This window comes from Rutidosis leptorrhynchoides, chromosome 11, assembly GCF_046630445.1.
Source record: "Rutidosis leptorrhynchoides isolate AG116_Rl617_1_P2 chromosome 11, CSIRO_AGI_Rlap_v1, whole genome shotgun sequence".
NCBI lineage: Eukaryota > Viridiplantae > Streptophyta > Magnoliopsida > Asterales > Asteraceae > Rutidosis > Rutidosis leptorrhynchoides.
Window position 1 is genome coordinate 402,151,744 of NC_092343.1, and position 26,123 is coordinate 402,177,866.

General features: G+C 35.4%; 1 protein-coding gene across 1 annotated transcript; it reads right to left on the reverse strand.

Annotated features, from left to right (window-relative positions):
- Positions 1-24,922: 24,922 nt before the first annotated feature.
- On the reverse strand, positions 24,923-25,789 carry LOC139876128 (uncharacterized). Its single transcript, XM_071863430.1, has one exon. The coding sequence runs from the start codon at positions 25,787-25,789 to the stop codon at positions 24,923-24,925; it is 867 nt and encodes a 288-aa protein (XP_071719531.1).
- Positions 25,790-26,123: the final 334 nt, after the last annotated feature.

Below are 26,123 nucleotides of genomic sequence, written 5' to 3' on the forward strand. Positions count from 1 at the left end.
ATACACCATTGGTCATCCCGTTTCCAAACCACAAGCATCAAACTTCCCCGATGCATCTTGTTCATTACAACAACTGCTCTAAACCGAGAGAACAACACCCTCCTAAGCTTCCATAACAAACCCACATCTACTAAAACATAGCTCGTATCGCTCGAAGTTTCCGAGACAAAACCATCTCACGCTCGCGCCATCAAACTCGAAAAACTTCATCCCGAAAACTGCCCAGATTCGAAAAATCATATCTCAAGAATTAACGGTCAGATCAGCCTCAAATTTTTAGCACGTGTAGATTAGTAAGTCTACTATCCACACACAAAAATTCAAGTCTATCCAACGATTAACGAACTCGCTACGAAATTTCTACTACAGCAGCTCCTGAAACTCCTAATTTGATAGTTCAATCATTCTTTCGTACGGGATCGCGAAGAACGAGAACTCAGATCCGACACCCGGATCTCCCGAAAAATCTCTCCGCTACGAACCCATCAAACCGACCTCTGACTCCGAAACCCTTCGCGAAAAAATCACCATTATGATGCAATCAACGTCCCGATTAAAAAATAACTTCCAAGAACCGATACCCGAATCTTGTGTGATCAACTCTCCCGGATACATAGACATATCCATGAGTTCATCGCGACCAATTAAGTCACATGGTCTCGATAGATGTTGCAAAACAAATCCCTCTGCCCGTCATTTGATCTAACCTTGATGAAAAAACTGAATCATCAACCATATCGAAAACACTTGCTTTCAATTCGCCATCGTGCCCGAACTCGTAATCTTGAAGCTCTTGATACCACTTGTTAGGAATTAGGACCCAAACAAGAACATGTGATTGTGGTATCGTCAATCACAAACAACCCACGAACGACAAACAAAAATGATTAAAGCATAAGAACGATAAATAAAAGCATAAAAAGACACAAGGATTTAACGTAGTTATATCCCAACTCCAAACACAGAGAAGGGTTTAATCCACGGGCGCAAACCAGATATTTTTCACTATTATATTCGTGCACACATTGTATGGGTTACATAGGGTGTTTATATAGGTAAATCTAAACAAGGAAACTACTTAACGAGCAAGAAAACTCAATTCTAGAATTTTCTCCCGTCAGCACCATTTTCGCGACCGCAACTAAATTCTGGTGGTCGCGAGTTTTGTTTTCTCAGCACACATGTGATTTTTGCGACCATAACTCAAAAACTCATGGTCACCAAATTCACTGATTCAGCAAACGTTGTTTAATTCGAACTTCGCACTCCAACAACTCGAAGATCAACCACTAGTTTCGTGTTTCTACTCAGAGATGGAGCTGTTCGTGGTGCAGTAAAAGGCAACCAACTGTTTCTTTATCGACTACAGAAGCAGAATATCTAGCAGCAACCATGGCAGCCCAAGAAACTACTTGGATCGTGCAATTATTATCATAGTTACATCAAGAAGTTGAACATGGTATCCCTTTATATTGTGATTATATGTCTTCGATTCATCTCGCTGAAAATCCAGTCTTTCATGCTAGAACGAAACATGTGGAAGTTCATTACCACTTCATACGTGAGAAGGTATTAAAGGGAGAGATCAAGTTGGAGCATGTTCGAACAGAAGATCAAGTTGCAGATATGTTTACTAAAAGCTTAGTTGGCAGCAAGTTTGAATATTTGTATGGTCAAATAGGAATGAAGGAAGTTGGTGTTGAAGGGGAGTGTAAAATGTACAACACCAATAATGACTAAGTCTATGACTTAGTCAGACAACTATCTATCTGGTACTTTCTTTCTTTCTTTTTATTTGAATAAGTCAGTTATTTGTTCCTGATTTGATGTTATTGATTTAGTCATTGTGTAGTGGCTAAAATCATGGAAGTAGTGGTAGTTGCTTAGTAGTCCAGTTGTAAGCCTATTTAAAAGGCATCTTTCATTTGATAATATATTCAGAAAACTGCACATCGTTTAAGGGCATATCACTGTGTAATCTTCATTTAATTGTGTGTGTGTGTGTGTTTCCATAGTTACCAGATTGAGTTCTACAGGTACCATAGTGGTCTCGAGTTTAGACCAATATAAGAAAATCTATATGAAAACCTTACTTTGAATTATACATGGCCTTGAATACGTTTTGGGGGTTATGTTAAGTGATATGTTTCAAGTAAGTTTTCGTGACACTTAAACTGGAATCAACATATATTATATTTGATTATATCAAGATCACTATTTTTTTTCTTGTCATTTGGAAATAATAAGATCACTAGTTCTCCTGATTGTATGTACATTCAACAATGCTAGAGCCACTCAAAAATTACGAAAAAAAAATGTCACACAATTTCATTCGCTAGTCTCTCAAATCATTCATCAAAGTGAATTCGACAGACACATGTTACCTTGAAAGTGACTCTATAGGCAAGTTTCAAGTTTTAGGAGGAAATATAAGATTTTGATTGTAACGTAACATAGTAAAATTTTAAAGGTAAATTGTCATGAATGGCAATTTTTTTTTATACATAGATTTTGGGTAATCTGCAAAAAATATGAGTAGGCATTGGGTAAAAAATAATTTTTTTTGGGTAAACGAGGAAACGTCTGTATGAACGAGCACATTGGCTTCCCATAGAAGGTAAAACCCCGGGTAATCAATGTAACACCCCGTTTTTCGTATCGTGTACTAGTGGCGGTAACTATGTCCTTCGCTATGTGTTAAAGCTCGTGGAACGTTAAACGTGGACCGCATGTGAATCGTGTAATTTAAAACGAAGAAGCAGCTAGAAAACAGGAAGTCGCGGTTGCGACATTGGCCCTCGCGCAGAAAATTAGATGTGAGAAAGGTAATCTCGCGGTCGCAAGAGTTTAAATTTTGGTCGCGAAATACAGTGCAACGAACAACTCTTTTTTTTAAGAGTGAGATTGCGAGCGCGATTCCGGCTATTGCGGTCACGAGAATTCAGTTTGGAAGCTTCCTAAACACGTTTTAAGGGGTATTTTGAGGGCGTTTTAGTCTTTTCACTTGAGGGTCGGTTTGGGATCATCAAAATTGATCCAAGGCTCTTTCAAGCCTCATTTTCACCCACACAAAACACTCCCATCTTATTTTAAGAGAGAGAGTGATTCCTAGAGTGAGAAAGCTTGGTTTGGAGAAGAAGAAGTGAAAATCTCATCAAAGTGCTAGTATTAAAGTTGCTCATCTCGTTCCTAGCTACGTTGTGGTAGTAGTGGTAAGTTCTAACTGTGAATTTTATTTGTTTGATTTGATGTTCATGTTAGGGTTTTAACTGGTAAGTTCTTGAGAAAACTCATCTAGCTCATTAATGAAAGTTTGAAGCTAGTAATTGGTGTTGTTTGAAATGTCCCGTTCTTATTGATTAAAAACGTTCCATATTAATTGATTTCGTTGCGAGATTTTGACCTCTATATGAGACGTTTTTCAAAGACTGCATTCATTTTTAAAACAAACCATAACCTTTATTTCATCAATAAAGGTTTAAAAAGCTTTACGTAGATTATCAAATAATGATAATCTAAAATATCATGTTTACACACGACCATTACATAATGGTTTATAATACAAATATGTTACATCGAAATAAGTTTCTTGAATGCAGTTTTTACACAATATCATACAAGCATGGACTCCAAATCTTGTCCTTATTTAAGTATGCGACAACGGAAGCTCTTAATAATCACCTGAGAATAAACATGCTTTAAACGTCAACAAAAATGTTGGTGAGTTATAGATTTAATTTCTACATTTATCAAATCATAATAATAGACCACAAGATTTCATTTTTCATAACAACCATCTCACATCAGGCATTTCGCAAACTGCAGAGATAAAAATCATTCATATGGTGAACACCTGGTAACCGACATTAATTAGATACATATAGAATATCTCCATCATTCCGAGACACCCATCGGACATGATAAAATCGAAGTACTAAAACATTCCAAATTCCAGAATGGGGCTTGTTGGGCCCGATAGATCTATCTTTAGGATTCGCGTCAATTAGGGTGTCTGTTCCCTAATTCTTAGGCTACCAAGCTAAAAGGGGCATATCCAAATTCGATCATTCAACCATAGAATGTAGTTTCACATACCTGTGTCTATTTTGTAAAGCATTTATAAAACTGCATGTATTCTCATCCCAAAAATATTAGATTTTAAAAGTAGGACTATAACTCACTTTCACCGATTATCACTTCGTCGGGAATTAGACTTGGCCACGAGTTGATTCACGAACCTATAACAATATATACATATATATCAAAATATGATCGAAATATATTCACAATATTTTCTTTATTACGTGTTGATGATTTTAGTTGTCCAGTTAGCGGTCCAACGTTAGAAGTCCACAATTGATCGTACATGAATAATTTAATATATATCTTGAATCAATCCACTGTAGTGACCCGAACTTTTCCATGTTTATATATATTAATTGAGATTGATATTTACATAATTAAATGTTTCCAACATGTTAAGCAATCAAACTTGTTAAGACTTGATTAATTGAAATATGTTTCATATAGACAATTGACCACCCAAGTTGACCGGTGATTCACGAACGTTAAAACTTGTAAAAACTATATGATGACATATATATGGTTATATATATAGTTAACATGATATTATGATAATTAAACATATCATGAAGTATATTAACAATGAACTACATATGTAAAAGCAAGACTACTAACTTAATGATTTTGAAACGAGACATATATGTAACGATTATCGTTGTAACGACATTTAATGTATATATATCATATTAAGAGATATTCATACATCATAATATCATAATAATATAATAATTTAAAATCTCATTTGATATTATAAACATTGGGTTAACAACATTTAACAAGATCGTTAACCTAAAGGTTTCAAAACAACACTTACATGTAACGACTAACGATGACTTAACGACTCAGTTAAAATGTATATACATGTAGTGTTTTAATATGTATTTATACACTTTTGAAAGACTTCAATACACTTATCAAAATACCTCTACTTAACAAAAATGCTTACAATTACATCCTCGTTCAGTTTCATCAATAATTCTACTCGTATGCACCCGTATTCGTACTCATACAATACACAGCTTTTAGATGTATGTACTATTGGTATATACACTCCAATGATCAGCTCTTAGCAGCCCATGTGAGTCACCTAACACATGTGGGAACCATCATTTGGCAACTAGTATGAAATATCTCATAAAATTACAAAAATATGAGTAATCATTCATGACTTATTTACATGAAAACAAAATTACATATCCTTTATATCTAATCCATACACCAACGACCAAAAACACCTACAAACACTTTCATTCTTCAATTTTCTTTATCTAATTGATCTCTTTCAAGTTCTATCTTCAAGTTCTAAGTGTTCTTCATAAATTCCAAAAGTTCTAGTTTCATAAAATCAAGAATACTTTCAAGTTTGCTAGCTCACTTCCAATCTTATAAGGTGATCATCCAACCTCAAGAAATCTTTGTTTCTTACAGTAGGTTATCATTCTAATACAAGGTAATAATCATATTCAAACTTTGGTTCAATTTCTATAACTATAACAATCTTATTTCAAGTGATGATCTTACTTGAACTTGTTTTCGTGTCATGATTCTGCTTCAAGAACTTCGAGCCATCCAAGGATCCATTGAAGCTAGATCCACTTTTCTCTTTTCCAGTAGGTTTATCCAAGGAACTTAAGGTAGTAATGATGTTCATAACATCATTCGATTCATACATATAAAGCTATCTTATTCGAAGGTTTAAACTTGTAATCACTAGAACATAGTTTAGTTAATTCTAAACTTGTTCGCAAATAAAAGTTAATCCTTCTAACTTGACTTTTAAAATCAACTAAACACATGTTCTATATCTATATGATATGCTAACTTAATGATTTAAAACCTGAAAACACGAAAAACACCGTAAAACCGGATTTACGCCGTCGTAGTAACACCGAGGGCTGTTTTGGGTTAGTTAATTAAAAACTATGATAAACTTTGATTTAAAAGTTGTTATTATGGGAAAATGATTTTTATTATGAACATGAAACTATATCCAAAAATTATGGTTAAACTCAAAGTGGAAGTATGTTTTCTAAAATGGTCATCTAGACGTCGTTCTTTCGACTGAAATGACTACCTTTACAAAAACGACTTGTAACTTATTTTTCCGACTATAAACCTATACTTTTTCTGTTTAGATTCATAAAATAGAGTTCAATATGAAACCATAGCAATTTGATTCACTCAAAACGGATTTAAAATGAAGAAGTTATGGGTAAAACAAGATTGGATAATTTTTTCTCATTTTAGCTACGTGAAAATTGGTAACAAATCTATTCCAACCATAACTTAATCAACTTGTATTATATATTATGTAATCTTGAGATACCATAGACAAGTATACAATGTTTCGACCTATCATGTCGACACATCTATATATATTTCGGAACAACCATAGACACTCTATATGTGAATGTTGGAGTTAGCTATACAGAGTTGAGGTTGATTCCAAAATATATATAGTTTGAGTTGTGATCAATACTGAGATACGTATACACTGGGTCGTGGATTGATTCAAGATAATATTTATCGATTTATTTCTGTACATCTAACTGTGGACAACTAGTTGTAGGTTACTAACGAGGACAGCTGACTTAATAAACTTAAAACATCAAAATATATAAAAAGTGTTGTAAATATATTTTGAACATACTTTGATATATATGTATATATTGTTATAGGTTCGTGAATCAACCAGTGGCCAAGTCTTACTTCCCGACGAAGTAAAAATCTGTGAAAGTGAGTTATAGTCCCACTTTTAAAATCTAATATTTTTGGGATGAGAATACATGCAGGTTTTATAAATGATTTACAAAATAGACACAAGTACGTGAAACTACATTCTATGGTTGAATTATCGAAATCGAATATGCCCCTTTTTATTAAGTCTGGTAATCTAAGAATTAGGGAACAGACACCCTAATTGACGCGAATCCTAAAGATAGATCTATTGGGTCTAACAAACCCCATCCAAAGTACCGGATGCTTTAGTACTTCGAAATTTATATCATATCCGAAGGGTGTCCCGGAATGATGGGGATATTCTTATATATGCATCTTGTTAATGTCGGTTACCAGGTGTTCACCATATGAATGATTTTTATCTCTATGTATGAGATGTGTATTGAAATATGAAATCTTGTGGTCTATTGTTATGATTTGATATATATAGGTTAAACCTATAACTCACCAATATTTTTGTTGACGTTTAAAGCATGTTTATTCTCAGGTGAATACTAAGAGCTTCCGCTGTTGCATACTAAAATAAGAACAAGATTTGGAGTCCATGTTTGTATGATATTGTGTAAAAACTGCATTCAAGAAACTGATTTCGATGTAACATATTTGTATTGTAAACCATTATGTAATGGTCGTGTGTAAACAGGATATTTTAGATTATCATTATTTGATAATCTACGTAAAGCTTTTTAAACCTTTATTTATGAAATAAAGGTTATGGTTTGTTTTAAAAATGAATGCAGTCTTTGAAAAACGTCTCATATAGAGGTCAAAACCTCGCAACGAAATCAATTAATATGGAACCTTTTTAATCAATAAGAACGGGACATTTCAGTTGGTATCCGAGCGTTGGTCTTAGAGAACCAGAATTTTGCATTAGTGTGTCTTATCGAGTTTGTTAGGATGCATTAGTGAGTCTGGACTTCGACCGTGTTTACTTAAAAAAATGATTGCTTAACAAATTTTGTTGGAAACTATATATTTTTAACATGTGAATATTATGTGATATATTAATCTCTTAACGCGTTTGATATTATGTGATAGATGTCTACCTCTAGAACAAGTCCCATTGACTCACCTAATAATAATGAAGAGTCAAATGTAAATTGGAATGATTCGTGGACTGATTCACAAGTTCCCGAAGAGGAACCGGAAGAAGAGTCGGAATCAGAAGAAGAATCGGAACCAGAAGAAGAATCGGAACCGGATGAAGAAATAGAACCGGTGGGGGAAATAATAAAACGGTTAAGTAAAAGAAAATCCTCAACCAACCGACCAAGGTTAATTATGGTCAATGGTGTTTCCGCCAAGGAAGCAAAATATTGGGAGGATTACCAATTCTCCGATGAATCGGATTCCGACGAGAATTCCGATGATGTTATAGAAATTACCCCAACTGAATTTAAAAAGGCAAAAGAAAATAATAAGGGAAAGGGCATAAAAATAGAGAAATCTAATTCCAACCCCGATGAACTTTATATGTATCGTCAACCCCCGAAGTCCTTAAGTTGTAACAATGACCCGGGAACCTCTAAACCACCAGGTTTTTCTAAACCAATGTGGAAAATTACGGCTCGTATTAGGGGAACATCATATATCCCTAGAAACCTGGCAAAACGAACCAAAACCGAAGAAGAAGAAACAAGCGAGTCGGAATAAGATAGTTGTATTCGTGTGGTGTAATATATGTAATATAGTGTGCTTATGCTTTATGATATATGTAAAAATTGCTTGTATTAATAAGTATTTTTTTTTATGAATCTAACTCTTGTCTATTTTACAGTATAAAAACACAAAATGGATAGACAACCCAATATTTTAAGAGACCTACCCGGAGACATGATTGATGAAATCTTGTCTAGAGTCGGTCAGAATTCTTCGGCACAACTATTTAAGGCGAGATCAGTTTGTAAGACATTCGAAGAACGTTCCAAGAATGCCTTGGTTTATAAAAGGCTTTCGTTCGAAAGATGGGGGATATCACATTGGGAAATCCATAAGTTACGATGTGTTTACTTTGACGCATATATTGCGGGGAACCCAAATGCTATTTTACGCAATGGGTTAAGAAATTATTTTGACTCAATATATCCGAATATTGGACTTCGTGATTTAGAAAAAGCGGCTAAAATGCAAAATAAAGAAGCATGTTATGTTTACGGATTAGTAATGTTCGCTTCTCACCAAAGTGAGAACAAGAACATCGGTCTACAACTATTAAACAAAACGTTCCCACAAGTGACGGAGTCGGTAATTGGGGTAAGAAATGAGGGTTTTAGATTGTTACGGGACTGTTGGACATTACGTAACCCTCGTCCCTTTGACGACGTTACAACACGCTGTCTTATCAATGGCCATAACGGTTATGTTCCACAAGACCAAGGATGGGAAGTAATCCTAGTAAAACCAGAATGCATGACTTGTTTCTGGACGTATGAATTACGTGTCTTTATTGCCTTTGCTGAACGACTTGTGTACTAGCTAGAATTATCTTCACAACCATCTTGTATCAAATTTATTGTGTGCTATATTTCATGCTATATGTAAAATAAGCGGTATTGTAAGTTTGTAAAATATTGTGTAAAAGTTTGAACGCGAAATATTATTATAATCAGTTTTTCATATAGAATTGTAGTAGTTGAATTGTATGTTAGCTACTAAGTATGAACTCAACGGGTAGGTACTACCCGAATTTAAACTTATAAAACGCTAATATGAAGAAAAAGCTTTTATAAATGAGTTCATATTATGCTACGAAATACTATTAACTACTCTTAATATTCTGTATGATTAACTTGTTCCATTTGACTATTTTGAAGGAAATGGCACCGACTACTCGACACACCGTGAATATGAATGAAGAGGAATTCCGTACTTTTCTAGCTTCAAACATAGCCGCAGTACAGGCTGCGCTACATACCAACAATAACCTTGGATCTAGCAGTACAGGAAATCGTGTAGGATGCACCTACAAAGAATTCACTGCCTGCAAACCTTTGGAATTTGATGGAACCGAAGGACCGATCGGATTGAAACGGTGGACCGAGAAGGTCGAATCGGTGTTTGCCATAAGTAAGTGTACTGAAGAGGACAAAGTGAAGTACGCTACGCATACCTTCACAGGTTCTGCGTTAACATGGTGGAATACCTATCTAGAGCAAGTGGGACAAGACGATGCGTACGCACTACCGTGGTCAGCATTCAAGCACTTGATGAACGAGAAGTACCGTCCCAGAACCGAGGTCAATAAGCTCAAGACAGAACTTAGAGGGTTACGAACCCAAGGATTTGATATTACCACGTACGAAAGACGATTCACAGAATTGTGCCTATTGTGTCCGGGAGCATTCGAAGATGAGGAAGAGAAGATCGACGCGTTTGTGAAAGGATTACCGGAAAGAATCCAAGAAGATATAAGTTCACACGAGCCCGCCTCCATACAACAGGCATGTAGAATGGCTCACAAACTAGTGAACCAGATTGAAGAAAGAATTAAAGAACAGACTGCTGAAGAGGCCAATGTGAAGCAAGTCAAAAGAAAGTGGGAGGAAAACGGTGATAAGAATCACCAATACAACAACAACAGCAATTACAACAATAATCGCAACAATTATCCCAACAATCGCAACATCAATCGCAACTACAACAAACGGCCCAACAACAACAACAACAACAACAACAACAACAACAACAGCAACTACAACAATCATCCCAACAACAATAATAACCGCAACAACAATAACAATCAGAAGCAGCTATGCCAAAGGTGTGAAAAGTATCACTCGGGGTTCTGCACTAAATTTTGCAACAAGTGTAAAAGAAATGGTCATAGCGCGATGAAGTGTGAGGTCTACGGACCAGGGGTTAATAGAACGAAAGGAACAAATGGTGTCGGAACGAGTAATGGCGGAGCAAGTAGTGTCGGAGCAAGTTATGCCAATGTAGTTTGTTATAAATGTGGAAAACCGGGCCACATCATTAGAAATTGCCCGAACCAGGAGAACACGAATGGACAAGGCCGCGGAAGAGTTTTCAATATTAATGCGGCAGAGGCACAGGAAGACCCGGAGCTTGTTACGGGTACGTTTCTTATTGACAATAAATCTGCTTACGTTTTATTTGATTCGGGTGCGGATAGAAGCTATATGAGTAGATATTTTTGTGCTAAATTAAGTTGTCCATTGACGCCTTTGGATAGTAAATTTTTACTCGAATTAGCAAATGGTAAATTAATTTCAGCAGATAATATATGTCGGAATCGAGAAATTAAACTGGTTAGCGAAACATTTAAGATTGATTTGATACCAGTAGAGTTAGGGAGTTTTGATGTGATAATCGGTATGGACTGGTTGAAAGAAGTGAAAGCAGAGATCGTTTGTTACAAAAATGCAATTCGCATTATACGAGAAAAAGGAAAACCCTTAATGGTGTACGGAGAAAAGGGCAACACGAAGCTACATCTTATTAGTAATTTGAAGGCACAAAAACTAATAAGAAAAGGTTGCTATGCTGTTCTAGCACACGTTGAGAAAGTACAAACTGAAGAAAAGAGCATCAATGATGTTCCCATTGCAAAAGAATTTCCCGATGTATTTCCGAAAGAATTACCGGGATTACCCCCACATCGATCCGTTGAATTTCAAATAGATCTTGTACCAGGAGCTGCACCAATAGCTCGTGCTCCTTACAGACTCGCACCCAGCGAGATGAAAGAACTGCAAAGCCAATTACAAGAACTTTTAGAGCATGGTTTCATTCGACCAAGCACATCATCGTGGGGAGCTCCTGTTTTGTTTGTCAAGAAGAAAGATGGTACATTTAGGTTGTGTATCGACTACCGAGAGTTGAACAAACTTACCATCAAGAACCGCTACCCACTACCGAGAATCGACGACTTATTTGATCAACTACAAGGCTCGTCTGTTTATTCAAAGATTGACTTACGTTCCGGGTATCATCAAATGCGGGTGAAAGAAGATGATATTCCAAAGACTGCTTTCAGAACACGTTACGGTCATTACGAGTTTATGGTCATGCCGTTTGGTTTAACTAATGCACCAGCTGTGTTCATGGACCTTATGAACCGAGTGTGTGGACCATACCTTGACAAGTTTGTCATTATTTTCATTGATGACATACTTATTTACTCAAAGAATGACCAAGAACACGGTGAACATTTGAGAAAGGTGTTAGAAGTATTGAGGAAGGAAGAATTGTACGCTAAGTTTTCAAAGTGTGCATTTTGGTTGGAAGAAGTTCAATTCCTCGGTCACATAGTGAACAAAGAAGGTATTAAGGTGGATCCGGCAAAGATAGAAACTGTTGAAAAGTGGGAAACCCCGAAAACTCCTAAACACATACGCCAGTTTTTAGGACTAGCTGGTTACTACAGAAGGTTCATCCAAGACTTTTCCAGAATAGCAAAACCCTTGACAGCATTAACGCATAAAGGGAAGAAATTTGAATGGAAGGATGAACAAGAGAAAGCGTTTCAGTTATTGAAGAAAAAGCTAACTACGGCACCTATATTGTCATTGCCTGAAGGGAATTATGATTTTGTGATTTATTGTGACGCATCAAAGCAAGGTCTCGGTTGTGTATTAATGCAACGAACGAAGGTGATTGCTTATGCGTCTAGACAATTGAAGATTCACGAGCAAAATTATACGACGCATGATTTGGAATTAGGCGCGGTTGTTTTTGCATTAAAGACTTGGAGGCACTACTTATATGGGGTCAAAAGTATTATATATACCGACCACAAAAGTCTTCAACACATATTTAATCAGAAACAACTGAATATGAGGCAGCGTAGGTGGATTGAATTATTGAATGATTACGACTTTGAGATTCGTTACCACCCGGGGAAGGCAAATGTGGTAGCCGATGCCTTGAGTAGGAAGGACAGAGAACCCATTCGAGTAAAATCTATGAATATAATGATTCATAATAACCTTACTACTCAAATAAAGGAGGCGCAACAAGGAGTTTTAAAAGAGGGAAATTTAAAGGATGAAATACCCAAGGGATCGGAGAAGCATCTTAATATTCGGGAAGACGGAACCCGGTATAGGGCTGAAAGGATTTGGGTACCAAAATTTGGAGATATGAGAGAAATGGTACTTAGAGAAGCTCATAAAACCAGATACTCAATACATCCTGGAACGGGGAAGATGTACAAGGATCTCAAGAAACATTTTTGGTGGCCGGGTATGAAAGCCGATGTTGCTAAATACGTAGGAGAATGTTTGACGTGTTCTAAGGTCAAAGCTGAGCATCAGAAGCCATCAGGTCTACTTCAACAACCCGAAATCCCGGAATGGAAATGGGAAAACATTACCATGGATTTCATCACTAAATTGCCAAGGACTGCAAGTGGTTTTGATACTATTTGGGTAATAGTTGATCGTCTCACCAAATCCGCACACTTCCTACCAATAAGAGAAGATGACAAGATGGAGAAGTTAGCACGACTGTATTTGAAGGAAGTCGTCTCCAGACATGGAATACCAATCTCTATTATCTCTGAAAGGGATGGCAGATTTATTTCAAGATTCTGGCAGACATTACAGCAAGCATTAGGAACTCGTCTAGACATGAGTACTGCCTATCATCCACAAACTGATGGGCAGAGCGAAAGGACGATACAAACGCTTGAAGACATGCTACGAGCATGTGTTATTGATTTCAGAAACAGTTGGGATCGACATCTACCATTAGCAGAATTTTCCTACAACAACAGCTACCATTCAAGCATTGAGATGGCACCGTTTGAAGCACTTTATGGTAGAAAGTGCAGGTCTCCGATTTTTTGGAGTGAAGTGGGGGATAGACAGATTACGGGTCCGGAGATTATACAAGAAACTACCGAGAAGATCATCCAAATTCAACAACGGTTGAAAACCGCCCAAAGTCGACAAAAGAGCTACGCTGACATTAAAAGAAAAGATATAGAATTTGAAATTGGAGAGATGGTCATGCTTAAAGTTGCACCTTGGAAAGGCGTTGTTCGATTTGGTAAACGAGGGAAATTAAATCCAAGGTATATTGGACCATTCAAGATTATTGATCGTGTCGGACCAGTAGCTTACCGACTTGAGTTACCTCAACAACTCGCGGCTGTACATAACACTTTCCACGTCTCGAATTTGAAGAAATGTTTTGCTAAAGAAGATCTCACTATTCCGTTAGATGAAATCCAAATCAACGAAAAACTTCAATTCATCGAAGAACCCGTCGAAATAATGGATCGTGAGGTTAAAAGACTTAAGCAAAACAAGATACCAATTGTTAAGGTTCGATGGAATGCTCGTAGAGGACCCGAGTTCACCTAGGAGCCTAAAGATCAGATGAAGAATAAATACCCGCATCTATTTCCAGAAGATTCGTCAACACCTTCAACAGCTTAAAATTTCGGGACGAAATTTATTTAACGGGTAGGTACTGTAGTGACCCGAACTTTTCCATGTTTATATATATTAATTGAGATTGATATTTACATAATTAAATGTTTCCAACATGTTAAGCAATCAAACTTGTTAAGACTTGATTAATTGAAATATGTTTCATATAGACAATTGACCACCCAAGTTGACCGGTGATTCACGAACGTTAAAACTTGTAAAAACTATATGATGACATATATATGGTTATATATATATTTAACATGATATTATGATAATTAAACATATCATGAAGTATATTAACAATGAACTACATATGTAAAAGCAAGACTACTAACTTAATGATTTTGAAACGAGACATATATGTAACGATTATCGTTGTAACGACATTTAATGTATATATATCATATTAAGAGATATTCATACATCATAATATCATAATAATATAATAATTTAAAATCTCATTTGATATTATAAACATTGGGTTAACAACATTTAACAAGATCGTTAACCTAAAGGTTTCAAAACAACACTTACATGTAACGACTAACGATGACTTAACGACTCAGTTAAAATGTATATACATGTAGTGTTTTAATATGTATTTATACACTTTTAAAAGACTTCAATACACTTATCAAAATACTTCTACTTAACAAAAATGCTTACAATTACATCCTCGTTCAGTTTCATCAACAATTCTACTCGTATGCACCCGTATTCGTACTCGTACAATACACAGCTTTTAGATGTATGTACTATTGGTATATACACTCCAATGATTAGCTCTTAGCAGCCCATGTGAGTCACCTAACACATGTGGGAACCATCATTTGGCAACTAGCATGAAATATCTCATAAAATTACAAAAATATGAGTAATCATTCATGACTTATTTACATGAAAACAAAATTACATATCCTTTATATCTAATCCATACACCAATGACCAAAAACACCTACAAACACTTTCATTCTTCAATTTTCTTCATCTAATTGATCTCTCTCAAGTTCTATCTTCAAGTTCTAAGTGTTCTTCATAAATTCCAAAAGTTCTAGTTTCATAAAATCAAGAATACTTTCAAGTTTGCTAGCTCACTTCCAATCTTATAAGGTGATCATCCAACCTCAAGAAATCTTTGTTTCTTACAGTAGGTTATCATTCTAATACAAGGTAATAATCATATTCAAACTTTGGTTCAATTTCTATAATTATAACAATCTTATTTCAAGTGATGATCTTACTTGAACTTGTTTTCGTGTCATGATTCTGCTTCAAGAACTTCGAGCCATCCAAGGATCCATTGAAGCTAGATCCACTTTTCTCTTTTCCAGTAGGTTTATCCAAGGAACTTAAGGTAGTAATGATGTTCATAACATCATTCGATTCATACATATAAAGCTATCTTATTCGAAGGTTTAAACTTGTAATCACTAGAACATAGTTTAGTTAATTCTAAACTTGTTCGCAAATAAAAGTTAATCCTTCTAACTTGACTTTTAAAATCAACTAAACACATGTTCTATATCTATATGATATGCTAACTTAATGATTTAAAACCTGGAAACACGAAAAACACCGTAAAACCGGATTTACGCCGTCGTAGTAACACCGAGGGCTGTTTTGGGTTAGTTAATTAAAAACTATGATAAACTTTGATTTAAAAGTTGTTATTATGGGAAAATGATTTTTATTATGAACATGAAACTATATCCAAAAATTATGGTTAAACTCAAAGTGGAAGTATGTTTTCTAAAATGGTCATCTAGACGTCGTTCTTTCGACTGAAATGACTACCTTTACAAAAACGACTTGTAACTTATTTTTCCGACTATAAACCTATACTTTTTCTGTTTAGATTCATAAAATAGAGTTCAATATGAAACCATAGCAATTTGATTCACTCAAAACGGATTTAAAATGAAGAAGTTATGGGTAAAACAAGATTGGATAATTTTTTCTCATTTTAGCTACGTGAAAATTGGTAACAAATCTATTCCAACCATAACTTAATCAACTTGTATTATATATTATGTAAACTTGAGATACCATAGACAAGTATACAATGTTTCGACCTATCATGTCGACACATCTATATATATTTCGGAACAACCATAGACACTCTATATGTGAATGTTGGAGTTAGCTATACAGGGTTGAGGTTGATTCCAAAATATATATAGTTTGAGTTGTGATCAATACTGAGATACGTATACACTGGGTCGTGGATTGATTCAAGATAATATTTATCGATTTATTTCTGTACATCTAACTGTGGACAACTAGTTGTAGGTTACGAACGAGGACAGCTGACTTAATAAACTTAAAACATTAAAATATATAAAAAGTGTTGTAAATATATTTTGAACATACTTTGATATATATGTATATATTGTTATAGGTTCGTGAATCAACCAGTGGCCAAGTCTTACTTCCCGACGAAGTAAAAATCTGTGAAAGTGAGTTATAGTCCCACTTTTAAAATCTAATATTTTTGGGATGAGAATACATGCAGGTTTTATAAATGATTTACAAAATAGACACAAGTACGTGAAACTACATTCTATGGTTGAATTATCGAAATCGAATATGCCCCTTTTTATTAAGTCTGGTAATCTAAGAATTAGGGAACAGACACCCTAATTGACGCGAATCCTAAAGATAGATCTATTGGGCCTAACAAACCCCATCCAAAGTACCGGATGCTTTAGTACTTCGAAATTTATATCATATCCGAAGGGTGTCCCGGAATGATGGGGATATTCTTATATATGCATCTTGTTAATGTCGGTTACCAGGTGTTCACCATATGAATGATTTTTATCTCTATGTATGGGATGTGTATTGAAATATGAAATCTTGTGGTCTATTGTTATGATTTGATATATATAGGTTAAACCTATAACTCACCAACATTTTTGTTGACGTTTAAAGCATGTTTATTCTCAGGTGAATACTAAGAGCTTCCGCTGTTGCATACTAAAATAAGGACAAGATTTGGAGTCCATGTTTGTATGATATTGTGTAAAAACTGCATTCAAGAAACTGATTTCGATGTAACATATTTGTATTGTAAACCATTATGTATTGGTCGTGTGTAAACAGGATATTTTAGATTATCATTATTTGATAATCTACGTAAAGCTTTTTAAACCTTTATTTATGAAATAAAGGTTATGGTTTGTTTTAAAAATGAATGCAGTCTTTGAAAAACGTCTCATATAGAGGTCAAAACCTTGCAACGAAATCAATTAATATGGAACGTTTTTAATCAATAAGAACGGGACATTTCATCCACGACCCAGTGTATACATATCTCAGTATTTATCACAACTCAAACTATATATATATTTTGGAATCAACCTCAACCCTGTATAGCTAACTCCAACATTTGCATATAGAGTGCCTATGGTTGTTCCGCAATATATATAGATGGGTCGACATGATAGGTCGAAACATTGTATACGTGTCTATGGTATCTCAAGATTACATAATATACAATATAAGTTGATTAAGTTATGGTTGGAATAGATTTGTTATGAAGTTTCACGTAGCTAAAATAAGCAATTTTTACCAATCTTGTTTTACCCATAACTTCTTCGTTTTAAATCCGTTTTTAGTGAATTAAGAGGCTATGGTTCCGTATTGAACTTTAATTTATGAAACTAAACAGAAAAAGTATAAGTTTATAGTTGAAAATACAAGTTACAAGTCATTTTTGAAAGAGGTAGTCTTTTCCGTCGAAAGAAAGACATCTTGATGACCATTTTGAAAAACATACTTTCACTTTGAGTTTAACCATGATTTTTGGATATAGTTCCATGTTCATAAGAAAAATCATTTTCCCAGAAGTATAACTTTTAAATCAAAGTTTTTCATAGTTTTTAATTATCCAAACCAAAACAGCCCCCGGTGTTACTACGACGGCGTATATCCGGTTTTATGGTGTTTATCGTGTTTCCATGTTTCAAATCATTAAGTTAGCATATAGATATAGAACATGTGTTTAGTTTATTTTAAAAGTTGAGTTAGAAGGATTAACTTTATTTGCGAACAAGTTTAGAATTAACTAAACTATGTTCTAGTGATTACAAGTTTACAACTCTGAATATGATAGCATTTTATGTATGAATCGAATGATGTTAAGAACATCATTACTACCTCAAGTTTTCTGGATAAACCTACTGGAAATGAGAAAAATGGATCTAGCTTCAAAGGATCCTTGGATGGCTTGAAAGTTCTTGAAGCAGAATCATGACACGAAAACAAGTTCAAGTAAGATTTCCACTCGAAATAAGATTGTTATAGTTATATAAATTGAATTAAAGTTTGAATACGATTATTACCTTGAATTAGAAAGATAACCTACTATAAGTAACAAAGGTTTCTTGATCTTTGATGATTACTTGGAATGGATTTGCAAGATTGGAAGTAAGCTAGTAAACTTGAAAGTGTTCTTGATGTTCTCTTGAGTAGTTGTTTTATAACTTGGTTTATGTATGGATTTATGAACTAGATTGAGCTAGATTTTGATGAAGATGATGAAGAACACTTATAACAAATGAAGAACACTTGAGAGAGAGTAATTTGATTCATAAAAATTGCAAAGTGAAAGTGTTTATGGTTGGTGGTGAAAACGTGATTTTGGCCATATCATATAGGCTCCATTAGTTTGTAATTTTGTGAGATATTTCATGCTAGTTGCCAAATGATGGTTCCCAATGTGTTAGGTGACTCACAAGGCTGCTAAGAGCTGATTATTAGAGTGTATATACCAATAGTAAATACATCTAGAAGCTACGTATTGTACGAGTACATGTATGGGTACATACGTGTAGGATTGTTGATGAAAATGAATGAGAATGTAATTGTAAATATTTTTGTTAACTGGAAGTACTTTGATATGTGTCTTGAAGTCTTTCAAAAGTGTTCAAATACATTTAAATACATTACTTGTATATACATTTTAATGAAGTCGTTTAGCCATCGATAGTCGTTACATGTAAGTGTCGTTTTGAAACCTTTAAGTTAACAATCTCATTTAATGTTGTTAATCCATTGTTTATTATATCTAATGAGATGTTAAATTATTATATTATCATGTTAACATGATATATGAATATATCTTAATATGATATATATACATTAAAATCTCGTTACAACGATAATCGTTACGTATATGTCTCGTTTCGAAATCCTTAAGTTAGTAGTCTTGTTTTTACTTATGTATTTCATTGTTAACACCCTTAATAATATATTTAATCATCATTTTATCATGTTAAATATAATGCAACAATACCTTAATATGATTCATATATATATAGTAAGGCGTTGTTATAACGATAATCGTTATATATATCATTTCGAGTTTCTTACGTCAATAGTCTCATTTTTATGTATATAACTCATTGTTACTATATTTAATGAGATACTTGATTATCATTATAACATGTTAAACATATATATTTATCCATATATGTATCATCTTGTCATATACAACTTATAGCGTTCGTGAATCATCGGTCAAACTGGGTGGTCAAACGTTTACATAATTTCTGTTTCAATTAACCAAGTCTTAACAAGTTTGATATCTTAACATGTTGGAAACATTTAATCATGCAAATATACTTTTCATTTAATATATAATCATAGAAAAGTTCGGGTCACTACAGTACCTACCCGTTAAATAAATTTCGTCCCGAAATTTTAAGCGATTGAAGGTGTTGGCTCATCTTCTGAAAATAAGTGCGGGTATTTCTTCTTCATCTAATCTTCATGTTCCCAGGTGAACTCGGGTCCTCTACGTGCATTCCATCGAACCTTAACGATTGGTATTTTATTTTGCTTAAGTCTTTTAACCTCACGATCCATTATTTTGACGGGTTCTTCAATGAACTGAAGTTTTTCGTTGATTTTGATTTCGTCTAACGAAATAGTGAGATCTTCTTTAGCAAAATATTTCTTCAAATTCGAGACGTGGAAAGTGTTATGTACACCCGCGAGTTGTTGAGGTAACTCAAGTCGATAAGCTACTGGTCCGACACGATCAATAATCTTGAATGGCCCAATGTACCTTGGATTTAGTTTCCCACTTTTACCAAATCGAACAACGCCTTTCCAAGGTGCAACTTTAAGCATGACCATCTCTCCAATTTCAAATTCTATATCTTTTCTTTTAAGGTCCGTTTAACTCTTTTGTCGACTTTGGGCGGTTTTCAATGGTTGTTGAATTTGAATAATTTTCTCAGTAGTTTCTTGAATAATTTCCGGACCCGTAAATTTTCTATTGTTAGTACGATTTTCCGTATAGCGGCTGTAAGGTACTAGTACAGAAATTTGCTGCTTAGCGTGTGGCGTATAATGTTGATTGTTGTTTGCCCTCGAGAAATTATCTCTGCGGACCCGAAACACGGATAGATGATCCGTGGGGTGGCCTCAATCAATCTGAGGATCAATCTGAAGTTGATCCGTATAGCGCGTTGCTGCTAAGCGGCTATTATATGTTTAGTGTGAGAAAGAACTGTGTGAGAGAGAAAGTGTACTTCTCTCTAACTGAAGTTCTGAATTACGATGATGTGAAATGTGGTGACCCAGGGGGTCTATTTATAGGCGTAGAATGTCCGAAATTCACGGGATACACGTGTCAATCACTGAATGGCTCTGTTACGTGAAGTATCTGGAATGTCGGTGGCGTGTGCTGACGTGGATGCATGCCGTTCACGCGTTGAGTTAAAGGGCTTACGCACTGAAGCTGCCTGCAGGGCTTACGCTTGACGCTGGGCGGCCTGCTAGGCGCTGGGCGGAAATTACTGAACACCGCTAGATTTTGTTATCTCTTTTGCTCTTTAATTGATTTTTCTGTACAAAATGATGTTTTTATGCGTGTATCTCCTAGGATACACCATTAAGTCCCCCCAGTTTAATGTCTTTATTTTTGTAGAAAATAAAGTCATTAAACTAAAAAATAAAAGATCCCTTTTTCCTTGAAAACACAAACCTGCTGTAGCCGTCTATTTTTCTGCTCTGACGTCACATATCTAATTATGAATTTGCCCCCAAAAATTTTTCGATTTATTTTGAAAATTTAATTTGTTTTGTTCATTTAATCTGATCCATACACGTGTCTCAATCTCATCTTTCCATTACCAACTTGCCCGACTATAAATAGCTCCTTTCCATTTCCTTTTTCCTTTTCCGAAAACTGAGTATTTGCTGTGAAGATATCTACAATTTACCTAGTGTAATCGATCTGTTAAGTACAAGGTCAGTAATTATTCATCCTTTTTCTTCTACTTGATTTTATTTTACGCACTACCATGGCCGAATCCAGCAGCACGTCTTCCCAGAGAGACAATCGTGACGTCAGTACTATCCCTTCTAGTATTACTGAAGACGATATAGAACAGCTATGTAGAAAACACAGATATCTTAGTTTATTAAATCCCGTTGTTCCCTTGCCTAGCGATAGGGCCAATAAACCTCCAAAGAAAATGATAACCCTCTACAAATTGCAATTAACTGTAGGAAACCTGCGTATTCCTCTTTCCTCGTTTCTTCAGCAGCTTCTTGCCCATTATGGGATAGGTCTTAGTCAAATTCATCCATTAGGTTTACAAAAAATTATCCTATTTGAAATGTATTGTAATTCTGTAGAAGAAAACCCCAATGTAAATATTTTTCATGAATCATTTAGGGCTAGATTAGTTAGCAAATGCTAGTATACATTTGATTGTAAGCCGAACAAGTCGTTTACTGGGGTGAAGGAAAGTTCTTTAAAGAACTGGAAAGATCCCTACTTCTTTGTTAATGAAAGGGTTATTCAGGATGCCTGGGCATGTGTTCGTGGTTGGAGAAAAACTACCATAGGAGTTAGCAAATCCACCACATTATCTGAGGATGAAAGTTTTATTCTTGACACTTTGAAGACATTCAAATTTCGACAAAGGTCGTATGATGATTATGAAGCCATATTGGTTCTCTGTAAAATGAGTAATAACTGGCGTTCTGGATATACACTGGTGCTGCATTGGGAAGGCCGTGGTAGGCACCTTTATTAATATATTCTGTTATTTGTTATGCTGCTCTGTATGTATGTTCTTATATATGTTTTTGTTTCTATATTATCTGATTGCAGAAGGAGAAATGCAGGTTTATAGAACCTTCAAGAAGACCAATCTTGATCCTTTAATTGTGTCTGAACGGCCCAAAACTCCTGCTAAAATTGAGGCAGATAAAGCTCAAGATGCTGCTTTTGAACAACAATTAAAAAGCCCAGAGAGGTCTGTTGAGGGCGGAGATGGTAATACTGTTCAACCATCCTCTGATGTTGAGATTATTGAATTTACTCCTGACCCGTCCAGCGCCAAGAAGTCTGGCCAAAGTTCAAAACGTGAGGGGAAACGCCCAGTAGGTGAAGCTGCTGACAAACCAAAAAAGAGAAGTATGTATCTTCCCTGCATCTGTATAAGTAGATTAATAATTTGATGTTGAAGCTCTATTGTATATTTATCTGCTTTTTCACTTTATAGAATTGGTTCTTCATGATGATGTGGTTGATGCTTCTGCTTGGAAGGATCCCGAGAGAAATAAAACTGTTGATGTTGAAGATGACACTGATGATGATAATGAAGAAACTGATGATGTTGATTCTTTTGAGACTTCTCCATTTTGAACTCTGCATACTTCGAAAGGGACTGATAAAACACAATCTTCTGCCTCTACTCAACCACCATCCATACCCTTAGGTGGACTACAAGCCTTTCTTGATGATCCCAACAACAAATCTGATGATTTTGCTGAGTTTTTGAAGGTAAAATTTTACTATATTTTATGATTTATCAATATTACTTCATTGTTAATTGAATTCTTATCTTGTCCATTGTATTTATTGTAGGCAAACATTGTTGCTAATTTATCTTCCTCTCTATCCACCATGACCTATAAACAAAGTTATCAGTCTACTGCTGCGGCGTTGGTGCTTCTGAATCAACATATGATTCATGATCTTAAAATGCACAAAGCTCATGAGACTATCATTGCCAATGCTGTGCACAATGCTACCAAAGTGAATAGGCTTGAGCTTGATTTAAAGGATATCAATATGAAATTGAAAACTTCAAAGGAGAATGTGGAGAAAAAGGAAAAGCTGTTGGAGGTAGTGGAAGCAAAATGTGTTGCAGAGCGGGTTGAAAAAGAAAAATTCATGGAAGAGAACAATAAGCTGATGAAGGAAAATGAGGAGCTGAAAAAGGTGTTGGAAGAGAAAAATCAATTGTTGGAGGAAAAGGTTACTGCTGTTGCTGATGCTGAAAAGAAGTTTACTGATTTAAAAGTTGGTATCCCTGGTCTTGTGCATAGGATTTTGAGTTCTTTACTTGTGGGTCAGACGTTCAATAGGTATTTGGTGGCATCTACAGAAAGTGATCTTGCAGATGCAATGGAGGAGATCTTAAATGCCCTACCTGTGAAGCTTGATCCTTTACCAGATGCCATTTCAAAACATATGAAATCAGATACTGAAGCCAAACTGCAAATGGCCATTACTGAAGTAACTTCTTTGACAATTGACTATGTGAATGAAGTTTGTGCTAGGGAAGATGTGTCGGTGAAGGATATTTTGAATGTGCCCATTTAAAACATATTTCTATGTAATGATAACACATAACCAGTTTATGTTGATTATTGGCTTTCCTACACTGTTATTATGCTTAATATTATATTGCTGTTATGTGTATTTGAATTTCATAGACCATGTCATATGATGTTTGCCGTAAACTTATTTTTGAGTATGTACTGAACTGTTATCTGTCGTCCGTTGTCCGTAATGCATCATCACAGCATTCTCCTTTATGAATCTAAAGTATACTAGTACTTAAATGTCATTGTGCATTCGGTTTAAAAATTGTATATCTGATTTGTACTGAACAAAACGTGTATAATTCTATGATTTCTGCATAAACAATTTATCTATTCTCCGTTCTGCATTGTGTTATGAAGAAATATTAAGAAGTCTCTTATGACTTCTGAAATAAGACATGAATGAATCATAGTGTTGGTATTCTGTTTATATGTTATAAAAATTGGTAAATGTGTTAGAGAAAATTCTGTTTATGGAACTAGCAATGTTTCGTCTGGCTTGTTGCGCTTAGGTTTTGTGCGGCTTTATAAAATACACTTGTATTTTGATTTATTCCTGTTTACAAGTTATAAATGAATTTATGCCGTTGCGATAAACCATTCTGTATGTCATGACATTATGAGATCTTTAGTTTTGCCTCGGTGCCCTCTAGCGAAGTAAACACTTTACGCTAGCCGATCCCTTGTGTCTATAATGTTGACACAAGAGCTTCTACCATGGGGGGCATAAAAATGCCTTGCCTTATGTGGGTAGAAATGAATGCCATGCTTTACATTCGTAACGCGTAATGCTGTGCGTAAGAACAATTCAACAATTTTTATTGATAATACTGTCACACATACAACATTTTTGTGTAATATCTTCGTATGGGGTGATCAAGTCCCAATCAGAAAATTACAAAAAATGTATTGTGTTATTGTCTGAACTGCTGAAAATTAAAAAATGTGATAAAAAACTGTTCTGCAAGATTCATGCTGTTATACTATCTTCCGTGTACCGTGTTGCGTCCTGCTTTCAATGTTGTCACATTTTGGGTGGTTTGAAGTACCCGTTCACATCATTTCTACTGAATAACTGCCTTGATGATTCCCCTGACAAAATTCCCCGGAGCTTCATGAACAACTGATCTTTCCCTTGCCGGCCCAACATATTCAGAGTGGATCACTGCTACACCGTTTGGCGTTGGGAACCGCAATTCTGCATGCGATGTAGAGGTGATTGCTCCGAATTTGCGAAGTGCCCGCCTTCCGAACAACACATTGAACCGTGATCTGCCGTCAAGAACTGTAAAGTCCACAATTTCTGTACGGACCAAAGGGTGTGTTCCCAGTGTGACATCTAGTTTCACTTTACCAATAACTCTTATTGATTCACCTGTGATACCAGCAATTTTTAAGTTCGTATAGCGTATCCGATCTTTCACGCTGAACGGATATTCCTTAAAACAATGCAAATACAAAATGTCTGCCTCACTTCCCGTGTCAGTATAAATTCGGGTGATGTTTCTATTTGCAATTACAGCTGAAGTGACTACAGGCTCTTCTGACAAATGCCAATTTAGAATGGTATGAAATATGATTGGAGCGTACATCCAGCTCTCCGTCCTGTGTTCTCCGTCTGCTTCATTTTCTTGCTCCTCATTCCATATGACTTTGATGTGCATTTCTGGAGTTCGATCCCTTTCATCATTTCGTTCTTCCCTTCTGTTCCAGTCACGCCGTCCACCGTGACGCACTTTTCCCTGCCAAGTAAAATGCTTGTTTGGATCATTTCTTCGATACTTTTTCCCTGGCAAGAGATGATTCAGCTCTCCAGCCTTGATCTTCGCAATGATCTCTCTCATTAATGACTTGCAATTATCTGTTTCATGTCCATATGCTTCATGGAAGTCGCACCACTTGTCACTCTGTGGTCCCTGACGTTCTTTCATCAGTGGTGGAGGATGAAATGATTCCTTAATTGGCTCTGTGAACAAGATTTCTTTTGGAGTTTTGGTAAATGCATGATAAGTGGATGCCTGTCTAATGGCTTTCGATGGTGGTGATTGCCATTTGGATGGTTATTTCCTCTCCAACCACTTTGCTGTTGCTGGTAATTACTATCATAACACCGTTGCTTCTGATAATTGTCATTCCTGTTCTGATAATTATCATTCCTGTTCCGCTCTCCGCCTTGCTGCCTAAAGTTTCTCTGATAATTATCCACTCTTGGATATCCCATTTTGCCTAATCGCAAATGTTTTTGAGCAATACCCAACGCTTGAT